The sequence below is a fragment of the Terrapene carolina genome, unplaced genomic scaffold (genome assembly GCF_002925995.2).
Source record: "Terrapene carolina triunguis isolate 2854851 unplaced genomic scaffold, T_m_triunguis-2.0 Scaffold112, whole genome shotgun sequence".
Lineage (NCBI taxonomy): Eukaryota > Metazoa > Chordata > Testudines > Emydidae > Terrapene > Terrapene triunguis.
In genome coordinates this window covers 10,868,390-10,884,767 of record NW_020664463.1, presented here as the reverse complement: position 1 = coordinate 10,884,767, position 16,378 = coordinate 10,868,390, and the positions used below count along the sequence as shown (strand labels likewise).

General features: G+C 43.2%; 1 protein-coding gene across 1 annotated transcript in view; it reads left to right on the top strand.

Moving 5' to 3' along the window:
• Positions 1-16,378, top strand: part of EFCAB6 (EF-hand calcium binding domain 6) — a 146,757-nt gene that overhangs the window by 46,623 nt on the left and 83,756 nt on the right. The window contains exons 10-11 of the mRNA XM_026652311.1: positions 11,092-11,202; positions 11,460-11,580. Of these exons, the coding sequence (XP_026508096.1) occupies positions 11,092-11,202; positions 11,460-11,580 (232 nt within the window). The remainder of the gene's footprint in view (positions 1-11,091; positions 11,203-11,459; positions 11,581-16,378) is intronic.

Here is a 16,378-nt window from a genome sequence, read left to right as displayed (position 1 = left end):
GAAATTTTTCAAAATCTAATTTCTTTGGACGTGATTTGAGTTCAAATGGAGCTAGCCAACTCCCCAAGCCCACATTTCCCATTTAAAGCCAGAATATGGACATTCTTTGGTATTTTGGTTCAGTCTGGACCCACACTTATACACAGAGACCAAAACCCGCAAGAGGAAAATAGCCAGAAGATAGCCTATAGTCACAGGCAGCAGTGCTAAGAGCATATGGAAAATCAAAGAGGAAGGGGAGAAGAACAACTTAACTTTTTAACTAGCTCTTTAACAAAAATGGAGATTGCTTGAGTCTTAAATAGTGGTGCAAGGCACACAAGTCAGTTCTTACTGAGAATGTGAGCGAAGCAGAAACCAGATCATGTGTTACTATTTAAAGATTCCATAACATAGTTTATATAATTAAACTCATTTATGTGAAAGTAAGATCATCTCTGAAAATAATCAGTTGGATTTTTTTCTTGTATGTACTAGTTAACTTTAAAGGCCTCACTGCAGATATACATTTTATAGCAGCAGGTGCTGTATGAGAGTATCATCTGCAGTAACTATATTGCTTTGTGCATTCAACAGACAAATCTGATTTGCTTCTAGTCATTTACAATGCGACATAACAATGATCAACTATTACTTTGTCAAAAAATATTGCTATTATAGTTTCTTCAGTTCATGTCACTCGCTAGTATTAAATCTTAAAGTAAATCTTGCTCTTAAACACAAGCACATAATGGAAAGATTTCTACATGCATTTTTCCATTGGAGTTTTCTCTAGACATTGACAAAATATAGTGTCACTTTAATGATGCTATAAACAGAAATATTCCAACCTACATATACCATATCTTTCAGGTGATATTTCTCAGATAAGGTAATTCAAAAGATGCACCAGTGTGAAAACAACCACAGAGCTTTCTCATAGTTATGTTGCTGTAGTAATGTATATATGGCTTCAGGTAGGCTGATAATGAATATAACAATCACTAATAGGGAATGTTGTATGATGTAAAGATTAAAATGGTATTTAAATATTGTTGTAACAGGGTTCACTCACTACTGGGACAACTTGTGACTGGATCTGGGGATCAGCTCTTGCCTGATCTGGTCCTCCTTTCTATTGGTTTCTCACTTCATGGGCTTTCTCTCTTTCTGGGACTTGGGGTGCTCCCTCTTCATGACCTGCCCAGAGGACTAAGTCACTAGTTAGGCTCCCCTTCTGGGGGTCAAAATCCCACTAGACAAGCCATCCATATGCCATGCCAGGCAGTTTTCTGGTCTAAGTCCAGGTCCAGGGCCACTTTCCCAGTGGCTGGCAGAGTAACCCAGACCCACCCATTACTCCGGGTTCCAGCTGAGGGACCTTATGCCTAGCAACCACCGTCTAGTCAATCTCAGACCCTGTTGCTATTTCCCTGGGTTCCTTCCTACCTCACTTCTCTATCTCCTGGCTCATTTCTGAATTTGCCAACTTGAGCTTCCTTTCCTCCCAGTGGCTACTCCACCACGCTTGGTTTCTTGCCTGACTCTGTAGTTCAGGGTAGGATCCCAGGGCTTACTTTCCTCCTAGAACTCCTCCTGGTCCGTGGCCAATTCCCTTTCTCGCTAAACAGTGATCACAGAGCTCATCCCTGATCTGCCTCTCGCTCTCAACTTCCTGGCTTTGTACAAGTCCAGCTTGCCCCTGCCCAGCTGGGCTTCATTTTCAGTTAGACTTTATCTGTCCCTGGCTCTCCTCCAGGTGAAGCATATAAATTTAATTGTCCCTTTTTAATCTGCTCAGGCCTTGTCCACATTAGATGGGGCAGGGAACTATCTATAGATAACAACACATGACAGTGTGTTATGATTCTTCTAGATATCTGCGTGTCTTAAACCTCAGGGGTGAAATCCTGGGTCCATTGATGTCAATGGCGTTTTTGTCATTGACTTTAATGGGGCTAGAATTTCACCCCTGAACCTAAGAATTCATCTCTCACAGTATGTGCCCTTGCAGCAAGATCAAATATATTGTAAACACACCATTCATATTTACTTAATTTCAAAGGATATCACTCGTTAGTCCCAAATTCCCTACATTTCACACAAATTCGGTGTCCCATCATTTTTACTTTTGAAACTCCTTTGCATCAGAAATAAAAATGAATGGAACAAAGATTACAGGAAGAGCTATTTATGCTGAACAAAGGAATCCCACCACATTTTAATTTTCCTGCATGAATAATACTTTTTTGTCTTATGTTTATTTTGGGTCTTTGCCACGCATGACCCTTGACAGGTGGAGAAGTATGAGTGAAGGATACTCTTGTTGTCTGTTCCAAAGACCAAAGTTCCATGACCAGAACGAGCACTTTCCCAGTGTGGGGCCTTCTCTTATGCAACTCGCTCCTCTGGTGAGATGCCAGACCCCAATTTGGCAGCCTTCACTCAGGTCATGATGGAAACCATGCTTACTTGGTCAGGCTTTCAGTGAACTTAATATCTGTTTGAAAGAGTGAGGGCAATTTGGTTGCAGATATTTCCTGGTCCTGACAACAGTGTTTGTAGTTTTAAGCTACCCTTTTTGGTTAGCTTGGTGTCTGATTTCCATGATTTAATATTTTTGTAAAGATTCCAGATGCTAGGCAATGGTGCTTAAAAATTCTTAAACACTTTTAAATATATGGTATTTTGTAACGGATGACTAATAGACCATAAATCATCTGGTTTTACCCAAGACTCATGCTATTAAAATCTTCATCAAACAATGTCCCCCTTTTTATAATATTTATATTCTAGGTAATTAAAAGAGGACATAATGGAAGATGAATTTCTAAAAGTCCTGTAAAATTATGAACATTTTAAAAACAAAATTAGTTTAATATATAAGGCCCACTGGATAGAACACTATACTGAGACTCTGGAGACCTGGGTTCTGTTCCTAGCTCTGCCACTGGCCTGCTGGGTAACCTTGGGCAAGTCATTTTACCTCTCAGTTTCCCATCAGTAAGATAAACTTCTTTTTCTTCTTTGAGTCGTGTCCCTATGGGTGATACACTGTAGCTGTGCTAGCATCCCTGCGCTGCTGATCGGATCAGTGTCCTTTAGGCCCGCACATGCCCTGTCTCTACTTGTGCTGCACCACGAGGCTATTCAGTGCGCATGGGTTAACCCCCCTCAGTTTCTTCTCAGCTGCCCCTGGCTAGAGACAGAGCTATTTGAAGTCCGTTAGGACCATTACTTTTCATTTTGCATTTCTATAGTTAGCCTCATAGTACTTAGTTGTAGTTCTAGTTGTAGTTTTTTTCTCTTTTCTTATCTTTTCTCCCTAAAAAAAAAAAAAGAGACTTTATTTTTTTTCTGTTATTTTCCTCGTTGGGGACCCTTCCCCCAACTGGTTATGCCCAGTTCACCAGGCTTCAAGCAGTGCCTCTCTTGCAAAGAGGTGATCCCTGTTGCAGACAAGCACTTCCAGAGCACACGCTGCCTCGGGGAAGGCCACATTCAACAAAAGTGTGGTCTTTGCCAGCAACTCCGGCCCAGGTCCCATAAGGATAGAGAGCTCAGGCAGAAGGCCTTCTTCATGGAGGCAGCTCTCCAACCCTCTCTGGACCCGTGCCACAAGTCACTTGGCAGACCTGAGTCTTCCCCACAGCCCTCAACATCCAAAGCCTGTGGGTTGAAGAAACAAGCTACTGACCCCTCTCATAAATCATCGTAAAAGGTAGTGGGAACTCCCCACAGTGAGCCCCAAGATAGCTGCAAATGATCTCCGGCATGCATGGTGTCCTCGGTACCATTGGCACCAAGACAGTCTCAGCTCAGTTATCATTGACAAGCCTACGTAGCCAATGGGCATGGGCAGCAAGTCAATGGCACCGAGGGACAAGGATAGGAGGAAGCACTCTGCTGAGAAGGCATTACCGGTATGCAGTGCTCCATCGGTACCATCATCAACACCTCATCCAGCACCAAAGCGACCGGTACCGGCAAGATCCCCATCCCCCCCGGTACCGCCAACGGCACCAAATCGGTTGGTACTGCTGGAATTCTGGCACTCAAGAGACCTCCATGTACCTGATGCACTGGAGGCACCTCCTTTTGGTACTGGGACTGCCTCACTGAGTCTTTGCCCTGCACAGGAGTCTTCCCTGCTGCCTTACCACACTCCCCTGCTCTCTAGTGAGGGCTTGGATAGCAAACTGGAGGATGTGGCATCACAGTACTCCTCCCAAGCTCCTTATGGTTCCCAATATCAACAGGGCCCCCAAGCATACCCTCAGACGGCCCCACCATCGCCATCTTGATATGGCCACCCCTGGGCACCACTACCGACCTCTATACCACCATCAGCCCAGTGGCCATACTGGGATCCTTGGGCTGCATATTGCCACCATGCCTCTCAAGATTCTAGCCCCAACCGAGAACCCTTGAGGCACATCTCTTTAGCTGTGGTATCCAGGGCTTCAGAACCTCCAGAAGTAATCATGGAGGAACAGGAAGGTGGTATTAAGGAAGAGGTGACACCGAGAACCATATCCTCCTCCTCCCCGGATGAGGCCATCATGCCTGCCCCACCATCTCTGGCTGATGACTTTCGCCTCTTCCAAGACCTAGGAAAGAGAGTGGCAGACACTCTTCAGATACCACCAGAAGAAGTCAAAGACACCCACCATTGTCTCCTTGACATACTTCATTTATCTTCATCCTTAAAAATCACCCTTCTATTAACGAGGTCATTTTGGACCCTGCAAAAACCATTTGGCAAACCCCAGCATCAGTGGTTTGAAAGCAGGCGGACAAAAAGTATTATGTCCCAGTGAGGGAGATTGAATTCCTCTTCTCCCACCCTCCACCCAACTCCATCGTGATGGATGCTTTTCATTCCCATGGCCGCCAATACCAGATGAGGTCCACTCCCTACAATAGGGACTGAAAGCATTTGTACCTTTTCGGAAGAAGGCATATTCCTTGTCCATTCTTCAGTTTCAGATTACCAATTACCAAGCCCTGACTGCGAAATATGACTACATAAATTATTCGAACATGAACGATTTTATTGAGCAGCTGCCTGAGTTGTACTGTGAGCAATTTAAGGCCATTATTCAAGAAGGACAGCTAGTGGCCAAGACAACGCTGCAGTCTGCTCTCAACACAGCCGACACAGTGGCCAGGTCCATCTCCCTGGCAGTGGAGATGCGATGTGCATCATGACTCCATCTATTGGGCTTCCTGAAGGCGATACAGTCGACTGTGGAAGACCTTCTCTTCGAAGACACTAAGCTCTTCGCAGAGAAGACTGATGCTTCTCTTCACATCCTGAAGGATTCTAGGGCCACTCTGTTCACTGGGCGTCTACACACTGGGACAAAAAAAGAGAATTCAGTCTGCAGCTCCAGCACAAACCACGCACCTCCCAACACCCAGCTCAGTGATCATTCCAATGTTGGAACAGGGAGGCTTGTTTTTGGCCCTCGACCTTCAGGATGCCTACTTTCATATCTCAATCCTACCATTTTACAGACGATTCCTCAGATTCAGTCTTCGAGATGTGTCCCTATGAGTGCTCTACAAGCCACCCTCCTCTCCGCTCCTTCACAGTTCTTGTCAATGACTCTTTGGTAGAGAAGGAACTGAGGGGGGTTAACCTGCGCGTGCTGACTAGCCTTGTGATGGGCCCCAAGAAGAGACAGCACATGTGTGGGCCTAAAGGACACTGCTACCGAAGGTCTCCCATCAGTAGCGTAGGAAATTGAAATTAATGGAGATATCCCATCTCCTAGAACTGGAAGGGACCTTGAAAGGTCATCGAGTCCAGCCCCCTGCCTTCACTAGCAGGACCAAGTACTGATTTTGCCCCAGATCCCCAAGTGGTCCCTTCAAGGATTGGGCTCACAACCCTGGGTTTAGCAGGCCAATGCTCAAACCACTGAGCTATCCCTCCCCCTAGGGATGCAAGCACACCTACCATGGAGCACCCAGAGGGGCACGCATCTTGAAGAACCATTGTTACTGCACAAGGTGAGTAACTTCTTCGAGTAATGTCCCTCTGGGTGCTCCACTGTAAGTGTATCTGTGCCCCTGCGCCTCTAATCTGAGATGTTAGGTAGCAGTGTCCATTCGGCCTGCCCATGCGCCCTCTCTGCCTCCTGGTTTGCCTCAAGGCTATTTAGCACTGCGCGAGCGAACCACCCTCAGTTCCTTCTCAACCACCTTTGGCCTCAAACTGAGCGAGCAGTTGTCTCTTCCTTCTCTGCATCATTAGTATAAGTAGTAGTTATTATTAGTCTTTTAGTTTCTTTTAATAGTTAAGTTTTCATTTTCCAGTTGGGAGGGAAAAAGAAAAATAACTTTTTGTGTCATGTTTCCTGCTCTTTTTGTGGGGGATCACCCTTACAGGGTCACTTAGTAGTCTAGAGTTTCCATTTTCCTAGTTAAAAAATAAATAAATAAAAAATAAAGAAGAAACAAAAAAACTTTCTTCTGCATTCCTAGCCTTTTTGAGGGTGATATCTCCACCCTGGGCATGACCAATTCCCCCAGTTTTAAAAGCTTCCTCTCCTGCAAGGAACCAGTTCCAGTAACAGATGGACAATCTCACTGTATCTGGTGCCTTGAAGAGGCATGCATCCCACAGAAGTGCACCTTCTGCCACCAGCTAAAGATGAGATCTCGCATGAACCAGGAGCTGAAGTTAAAACTTCTGGTGGAGGGTGTGCTTTGGTCACCAGCTGACTCTGGTGCTGAAGCTTCTCAAGGACACAGATTGTCCCTGGAGCCTTCAACCTCCAAAGGGATAGACTCACAAAAAAGCTCAGCAGATTCCCGCCGCAGAGATTTGAAAAAAAGGGCTTCAAGCCTGCAAACAGAGTCTTTGGCCAGCCAGAGGGGTTCCCCGGCATGCTCGGCCACGTTGGTCCAACAGCAGCAGCTCTTCGAAGCATGGTACCCAGAAACAGCAGGGACGCTCCAGAATCCCCATTACTCAGTAGCGGGGCCCCAGTACCATGGACGTCTCAACATCCAGAATCACCAATGGCACCAGGACATTTGCCACCAGCACCCCGGTCAGCACCTCCCCTACCCAGTGAGAAGTCTGACGGTGACCAGGATGATGTTATTTCCCTGGCCTCTCACTGTGGTCCACCGTCACAATATCAGGGACCTCCCCAACTACACCCTCATGCTGCCCTTCAATCCTGGTATGGTCCTCCCTGGGCACCCCCCAGCCCAGGCATCCCCCCCCCCCCAGTGGCCATATTGGAATCCTTGGGCAATGTACAGACCCCACGCTTCTCGAGCATCCAGTGTCTCTCATAGAGAGTCCACCAGACTTTGTCCTACGGCTTCGGTGTCCAGAACCCCAGAACCAGAGGAGAAAACTTTGGAGGGACAGGAGGAAAGGCTCAAAATGGAGGCTACCCACCAGCAAACATTTCCTCGTCATCACCAGATGCGGCTGTGATGCCCCCTCCTCTATCGCTAGCTGATGATTTTAGATACTTTCAAGACCTTGCTAATAGGGTAGTGGATGAGCTCAAATGGCTGAATGGACACTGCTACCTACAATCTCCAATTAGAGGTGTGGGGCGCAGATACACCTACAATAGAGCACCCTTAACTTCCTCTTACCTTCTTTGTAAAGCACTTTGAGATCTATAGATGAAAAGTGCTATATAAGAACTAACTATTTTCTACTAGACATAGAATTGCTTTGGAATCACAAAATCCTGAAGTCTTCACTCAGGTTTTACTCCCAGTGAATTCACTGGGAGTGTTTCGCATATGTAAGATTTCTGGATTTCACCCATGAAAATTAAGGATGGAAAAGACACGTGTTGTTAGGCAGAGCCCAGTACTGAGAAGTGCTGAGCATGTGCAGTTCCCATTGAGGTGTGTGGGAGTTCCAGGTGCTAAGTACATCTTGGATCTTATTCATCCCCTCCCATGATAAAACCCATGGGAAGAGGCTTTGTGGGAGACAATCTCAATGATGATTAACAAATTTATTTGAGCATAAGCTTTCGTGGGCTACATCATGTCACAGCTAACCTGGTGGCTGAACTTTTTGACTTTGTTCTCACCCGCAACTGTTTCACATTTGGGGACAATATATACCTTCAAGTCAGCGGCACTGCTATGGGTACCCGCATGGCCCCACAGTATGCCAACATTTTTATGGCTGACTTAGAACAACACTTCCTTAGCTCTCGTCCCCTAATGCCCCTACTCTACTTGCGCTACATTGATGACATCTTCATCATCTGGACCCATGGAAAGGAGGCCCTTGAAGAATTCCACCATGATTTCAATAATTTCCATCCCACCATTAACCTCAGCCTAGATCAATCCACACAAGCGGTCCATTTCCTGGACACTACTGTGCTAATAAGCGATGGTCACATAAATACCACCCTATACCGGAAACCTACTGACCGCTATACTTACCTACATGCCTGTAGCTTCCATCCAGGACACATCACAAGATCCATTGTCTACAGCCAACCTCTAAGATACAACTGCATTTGCTCCAATCCCTCAGACAGAGACAAGCACCTACAAGATCTCTATCAAGCATTCTTAAAACTACAGTACCCACCTGCTGAAGTGAAAAAACAGATTGACAGAGCCAGACGAGTACCCAGAAGTCACCTCCTACAAGACAGGCCCAACAAAGAAAATAACAGAATACCACTAGCTGTCACCTTCAGTCCCCAACTAAAACCTCTCCAGCGCATCATCAAAGATCTACAACCTATCCTGAAAGATGATCCCTCACTCTCACAGATCTTGGGAGACAGACCCGTCCTCGCTTACAGACAACCCCCCAACCTAAAGCAAATACTCACCAGCAACCACACATCACTGAACAAAAACACTGACCCAGGAACCTATCCTTGCAACAAAGCCCGATGCCGACTCTGTCCACATATCTATTCAAGTGACATAATCATAGGACCTAATCACATCAGCCATACCATCAGGGGCTCGTTCACCTGCACATCTACCAATGTGATATATGCCATCATGTGCCAGCATTGCCCCTCTGCCATGTACATTGGTCAAAGCAGACAGTCTCTACGCAAAAGAATTAATGGACACAAATCTGACATCAGGAATCATAATACTCAAAAACCAGTGGGAGAACACTTTAACCTGTCTGGTCATTCAATGACAGACCAGTGGGTGGCAATTTTACAACAGAAAAGCTTCAAAAACAGACTCCAACGAGAAACTGCTGAACTCGAATTGATATGCAAATTAGACACAATCAATTTAGGTTTGAATAAAGACTGGGAATGGCTGAGCCATTACAAACATTGAATCTATCACCCCATGTAAGTACTCTCACACTTCTTATCAACCTGTCTGTACTGGGCTATCTTGATTATCACTTCAAAAGTTTTTTTTTTCTTTTTTCTCTTACTTAATTGGCTTCTCAGAGTTGGTAAGACAACTCCCACCTGTTCATGCTCTCTGTATGTGTGTGTATATATATCTCCTCAATATATGTTCCATTCTATGCATCCAAAGAAGTGGGATGTAGCCCACGAAAGCTTATGCTCAAATAAATTTGTTAGTCTCTAAGGTGCCACAAGTACTCCTGTTCTTTTTGCGGATACAGACTAACACGGCTGCTACTCTGAAATCAGTGATGATTGTTTTTCAACGATTCTACTACATCATCTAATTGGGGTGGAAATTCTCTATCCTGCAGAAAAGGGAGCCTGCCGTCAAACTGTGTGGATCCTCAGGGATCCATGCTGATTCCCTGTGCTGCTACATCAGCTCTGGCCCCTAGTAGCCATGCTGTGCTCTCCCCAGCTCCCTGGCACCATGGCAGTTGCCCTCTGAGGTGCTGTTGAGGTAGCTGAAGAAGGGGGTAGTCAGACACACGGAAAGGGCCTCTGTTTGTGAGGATCTTGGGGACAATAATGCAGACCAAGATCCATCTGTTTGCTTGTTTCCAGTGCAGAATTGTTCCCTACAGTGTACTTTTGAGTGATTTATAGAACCACAGAAATGTGACATGGGAAAGATCTCAGTTAGGGGTTGAAAATACCAGTTGGCTGGGTCTTAATTTTAAAGATAATCTGTTACTTCATATTTGATTATTGTTTCAGACAAATATGATTATGAAACTATTTCCCCCAGTTTTTTTAATAAACTTTCACTCAAGCCAGTGAACTGTGGTGTGTATGTTACACCTGTAAGTGGGTTAATTTTGAAAAAAAGTCAGCTTTAACAAGAACCGGATAGAAAAACTGTTCTACCCTCAGGTTTTGATCAGCCAATGAATGATTGTTCTGATGGTGTAATTCTTCCAACTTGGAATTTCATTGGCTGAGCTTGATAAACTTAGTGAACTTCTGAGGATGGAGGTTTTTTGTGGGAACTCCACAAAAGTCTTTTCACTATTTGTTGTCCTGTTAACCCCTTATTACATTTTATTGTTGTTTAAACCTCACCTTGGTAGTCATGCTCTAAACACAGCATAACACCAATCTAACAGGCTTCAGGAATAGATATTTAAAACTTTGTTGAAATGAGTAAAGCAGTGAGTCATCACATTTTTTCTAAATAAGTTGGTGACAGTGCTTAAAAGACACCATCTAATTTAGGAACGTGTTTTGCCACACTTACTTAGGGCTTCATCCTGCACCACTGAAGTTAAATGGGAGCTATGCCACTGACTTCAAGGGGAGCAAAATCAAGCCCTCACTGATTTCAAAGGGATTTCACAGAGTAAAATACTACTCAACATGAGTGAAGTTGACAGAATCTGGCCATTAATGCCTTATAAATGCATTCTAACACTTCTAAATTGAAGGGTTTTCAGTTCGGATAAAACCAGAACCATCTGATCAGGTCTAGTTCTGATCAGGTCTAGTTCTTTCTTCCGTTAGACTGGTGGAACTCAGAAGGGAATTTGGCCCAACTTGTTTTATCGTTGAAATTTGCCACATACTTTTTGTAAAATTTTAAGGTTTGTAAACTCAGACTAGATTGCATAAATTTCTGTCACAAGCCAAAATTCTCTCTGGAAAATGTAGTTATAGCAGTGTTTACAAAAGGAAGTCTTTTTAAACAGTTCTTACATCTTTGTTTGACCAGATTTGGATTTAAAGCCACAGGTAAAATTGCCTGGCATCAATTTTTAGAGAAATTTCAGGACCCTGTGACATATGAAAATGGACAGACACTTCCTATAAGAAAAAACCACAGGTAAGTAGAAAATTACATTTTTTTTTGTTCGAGGTATACTTGAACTTGATGGAAAATTATATCTACTGAAATAATTGTTGATTAAATTTACTTCAGATAATCTTTTGAGGATATTCTCATTATCCATATAAATGTCTAAGCATATTTTTGAGTCCTACTAAGGTTTTGGCCTTAATGAGTTTACATTTTCTCCCTACTCTGAAGAGTAAGAGGATGAGAGATGAGAACTTTGTGTCAACCATGTTTTCCTGTTGTAGAGTAAACCCAATCAGAGGAATGGATGAAGCTTTCTCAAGTAACAGTGTCCTTCTAAAGCTGCGCAGACACATCCAAAATGCATATCCATCACTGAAGCAGGCATTTCTCATGATTGATACAGTAAGAGACCTTATTTTTAACTCTTACAATGCTGAGATTCTGTGGATGACTTAACACATTCACAAACCGATGCAGTTTTTAACCTCTCAAGCTACCCTCTTGACAAGTACCCAGCAACCTCTCAGATCCCAACCCTCCTGCCAAGCGAGTCTTTCCCTTCATCTGGTTTCCTAACCCTCTCCCAAACATCCTATACCTTCCTCCAATGAATTACTTGCTTTCAGGTGTTGCTGCCTTCCCTTGCCTTCTGTCCTCCACCCTAATAAAAAAAAGCCATGACCACTTACACTCATAGCAAGTGCTGGAACAAATGTGCTTCACCAAGACTCAAGCCCTGATCCAACTGCCACTTCCCTCTTGCTACCCTCTCGTCATAAATCTGACTTTGCCCCTCCCTCAACTCCTAACAATCCATCCTCACAATATGCCAGGCAGCGCAGCTTTGAAAGCATGCCAAAGGATGTATGCTATGCCAGATACAAGGGCATGTTCCCACCAGAGAAAGAGGAAACTGGGAGGCAGATTGTGGCTGAGTCACAATCTGCTTCTTGGCTGCTCCTGGGGGCAACACAACAACATGCTGCCTCATACACAGGGCTCATGGCAAAGCCCGATCTTGTATGCACGGCCCGCAGGACTTTACATTTGGCGGTATTGAAATACATTGTTTGCTTGCGCTTAGTTTACCAAGTGATTCAGATCTCTCTGTATCAGTAATTTACCTCTCCCCCAATCTTTGGGTACGTCTATACTTACCTCCGGGTTCGGCGGTAAGCAATCGATCTTCTGGGATCGATTTATCGCGTCTTGTCTAGACGCGATAAATCGATCCCGGAAGTGCTCGCCATAGACGCCGGTACTCCTGCTCCGCGAGAGGAGTACGCGGAGTCGACGGGGGAGCCTGCCTGCCGCGTGTGGACCCGCGGTAAGTACCTTGTAGTTCGAACTAAGGTACTTCAACTTCAGCTACGTTATTCACGTAGCTGAAGTTGCGTATCTTAGTTCGAACTGGGGGGTTAGTGTGGACCAGCCCTTTGTGTCATCTACAAACTTATTAGTGATGATTTTGTTTTCTTCTAGGTCATTGATAAAAATATTATGTAACTTGGGGCCAACAACCAATTCCTTGCAGGACCCTACTGGAAACACAGACCCTTGATAGTGATTCCCCATTTACAGTTACATTTTAAAACCTGTTAGTTAGCCAATTTTAAATCCATTTAATGTGTGCCATATTCAATTTCGTATCATTCTTGTCTCTTAATCAAAATGTCGAAAAGATATCAAGTTCACTTGACAAGATCTATTTTTTCCAAACACCCATCTTGATTGGCATTAATGATATTATCCTACTTCATTTCTTTATTAATCAAGTCCTATGTATAGGAGGGGAATATTATATACATGAGGCTAAATAGTCCCCTCCCCCCGTGAAAAGCCACAGGTGGGAATGTTTTGATTTTTTTTTTTTTAGTATCATTCATTTTTTTATATTTGGGGTTGGAAACTCTCCGTACACTTATTCCATTTACTCTATATAGTTTTTAACCTTTCAGTTGAGTTAATTATATTTTATTATTCTTTTTTCATCTTGTAAACTTATGTGCAACTAAATTCCATAAATTGTAATGCGTTTCTATTGTTAGAACAATTTTAGTATGTTGCTGTACTGTTTTTGTTAATCTCCACATTGTTTGTTAGTTTTTAGTATTGATTGTCTGTTGTGTCCCAGTTGCTTAAAGGATTGCTAAAGTACAAACTTAAAATGTCCACCTCAGACTTCCAGAGTTCCATGTTGCTGCATTTCCTGTTGTGTGGATAAATTTAGAAATTCAGTCTGGGATCTTTCATGAGCATTACTTTTATTTGTAAAACCCTTTTAAAAAGGATAGTTTGTGATGCTTCTCTGGGCAACCAATGCAAGCTGTGTGTAGAAGTCTCCTAAATGAAGACACCAAGGCCCAAGAAAAGAAGATAAAGTGTTTTCTAGCCACCCATGAAACCAGACAGCCTATGGAATTTATAAACATCTTAGAGTGCTCCTGAAGTTGTCATAGGTTCAAAAGAACTGTAGGTAGCTCCAAAATTACACCGTGATCCTGCAAAGATTTATGCACATGCTTAATATTACACAGGAGAAGTCCCATTGATTTTGACTGCAATTGACATTAAAGACACGCATAAATGTTTGTAGACTCAAATTCTATACCAAGCCATTCTGGAAAATGTTTCAAAGAAGTTTGGAAAATTTCACAAATGCAAATATGCAACTTCTCAAATTTCTCAACTGCCTTATCCAGTTATTCCCAAACTTAAATAAATAAATATCCCTTGGCACATGACCACACATGAGATATTATAGGCAGAATTATTGCATTTTAGTGAAATGAGGGAAGGGATTAAAATCAGTATGATAATGTAAAGTAAGTTTGAACCTCAACTACAGAGTCATTATCACAGCCCCATGCTATACAATATAAATAGAAAATGTGGAACTTGTAAAACATTTCTTGTTTGTGGTCTATAATCTGACAGATGTATAATGTCAGACCTGTGAGATTGACCAGGATCATTCCATTGCATCACTCACTTTATCTGCAGCAATATTTTAATCTGATTTTTTTAACAGAATTTGGGCATGCTTTTTATGTCTAGCTCTAGAATGAATGCACTCTTAATAAAGAACTGTCAGTCTATTCTGTTCTATGGCTTTCATGATGTACTGAACTATGTTAAAAAAAGCATTCTTGTCATTTTTGATGGAATGTCATGATATATATGATCCATACACTGGGCTGTGTGATCGTTGCTTTAATGGACAGATGGAATTTTTTTATTACTTTGATTTGCTACAGATTGCTCTTCTTAAATTGTACAGTCTATATTTTTGGATTGGATGAGCAAATAATAGACTGAAAAAATTAAAGCTTTCAGTCTGGTTGACACAAGCAAAATGAGCACTGGGCATATCTTCAGAGGTACTGCTGGCATTTTTTATTACAAATTTTTATATAGATGATATATCACAATTCCTTTCTAATATAATTACATAAAAATTGCTCTTTCCCGCTCTGCAGTATAAATTACACACATATGTTTCAGAGTGGTAGCTGTGTTAGTCTGTACCAGCAAAAACAATGAGGAGTCATTGTGGCACCTTAGAGACTAACAAATGTATTTGGGCATAAGCTTTCATGGGCTAAAACCCACTTCATCAGATGCATGGAATGGAAAATACAGTAGGCAGGTATATATACACAGTACATGAAAAGATGGGAGTTGCCTTACCAAGTGGGGGTCAGTGTTAACTAGACAATTCAATTAAAGTGGAAGTGGGCTATTCTCAACAGTAGAATACCAAGGGAGGAAAAATCAGTTTTGTAGTAGTAATGAGCAGGGCCGTCCCTAGCTATTCTGGGGCCCTACGCAGTCCCCCTGCGGAGGGCGGAGGCAGGCCTCCGCAGGGGGACCACGGGGAGAGCTGGCCCCAGGCCTCTGTGGGGGGATCTGGCTTGGGGGGCAGGAGGGAACACCCACCCCCCAGCACTAACCGGTGGCGTGGCTGGGTCGCTGCACTTCCCGCCACCAGTGAGTGCAGGCCCGGCCCTGGGCCCTGGTGCTCGACCCATACACTCCCAGTCTTTATTCAGGCCTAATTTGATGGTGTCCAGTTTGCAAATTAATTCCAGTTCTGCAGTTTCTCAATGAGCCCCATTGGGTTTGTGCTAACTCTGTCTGCATATCTATTCAAGGGACATCATAGGACCTAACCACATCAGCCACACCATCAGGGGCTCATTCACCTGCACATCTACAATGTGATATATGCCAGCAATGCCCCTCTGCCATGTACATTGGCCAAACCGGACAGTCTCTACGCAAAAGAATAAATGGACACAAATCAGATGTCAAGAATTATAACCTTCAAAAACTAGTCGGAGAACACTTGAATCTCCCTGGACACTCAATAACCGACTTAAAAGTGGCAATTCTTCAACAAAAAAACTTCAAAAGCACACTCCATCGTGAAACTGCAGAACTGGAATTAATTTGCAGACTGGACACCATCAAATTAGGCCTGAATAAAAACTGGAAGTGGATGGGTCACTACAAAAACTAATTTCCCCATACTAATTTTCCCCTACTGTTACTCACACTTTCTTGTCAACTGTTTGAAATGGGCCACCCTGATTACATTAGCCTCATTACCACTACAAAAGTGATTTTCCTCCCTTGGTATTCTACTGTTGAGAATAGCCCACTTCCACTTTAATTGAATTGTCTCATTAGCACTGACCTCCCCATTGGTAAGGCAACTCCCATCTTTTCATGTACTGTGTATATATACCTGTCACTCCATGCATCTGATGAAGTGGGTTTTAGCCCACGGAAGCTTATGCCCAAATAAATTTGTTAGTCTCTAAGGTGCCACAAGTACTCCTTGTTGTTTTTACATATATGTTTGTGTGTGTATATATATGTGTGTATATATATGTTTGTGTGTGTATATATACACACACAATCACTACAAAAGAAAGAATTTGCCTAGCAATTTACAAAGAAGAGAGTTTAGTTTCCTACATTGCAGTAGATAGTAATAACACATACCAGGATTAGGGCCCTGATTCAGCAAAGCACTTAATCACGAACTCAAGCACATGCTTATGCGCTTTATTGTAGTGGTCATCAATGAATGAAATTATTTACACAGATACCGATGTTTGAGACAGCAGAAAGGGAACTCTGGCTGCAGGAGGAACAGCTTCATCCTTAACATCCAAAACTGTTACACATATAG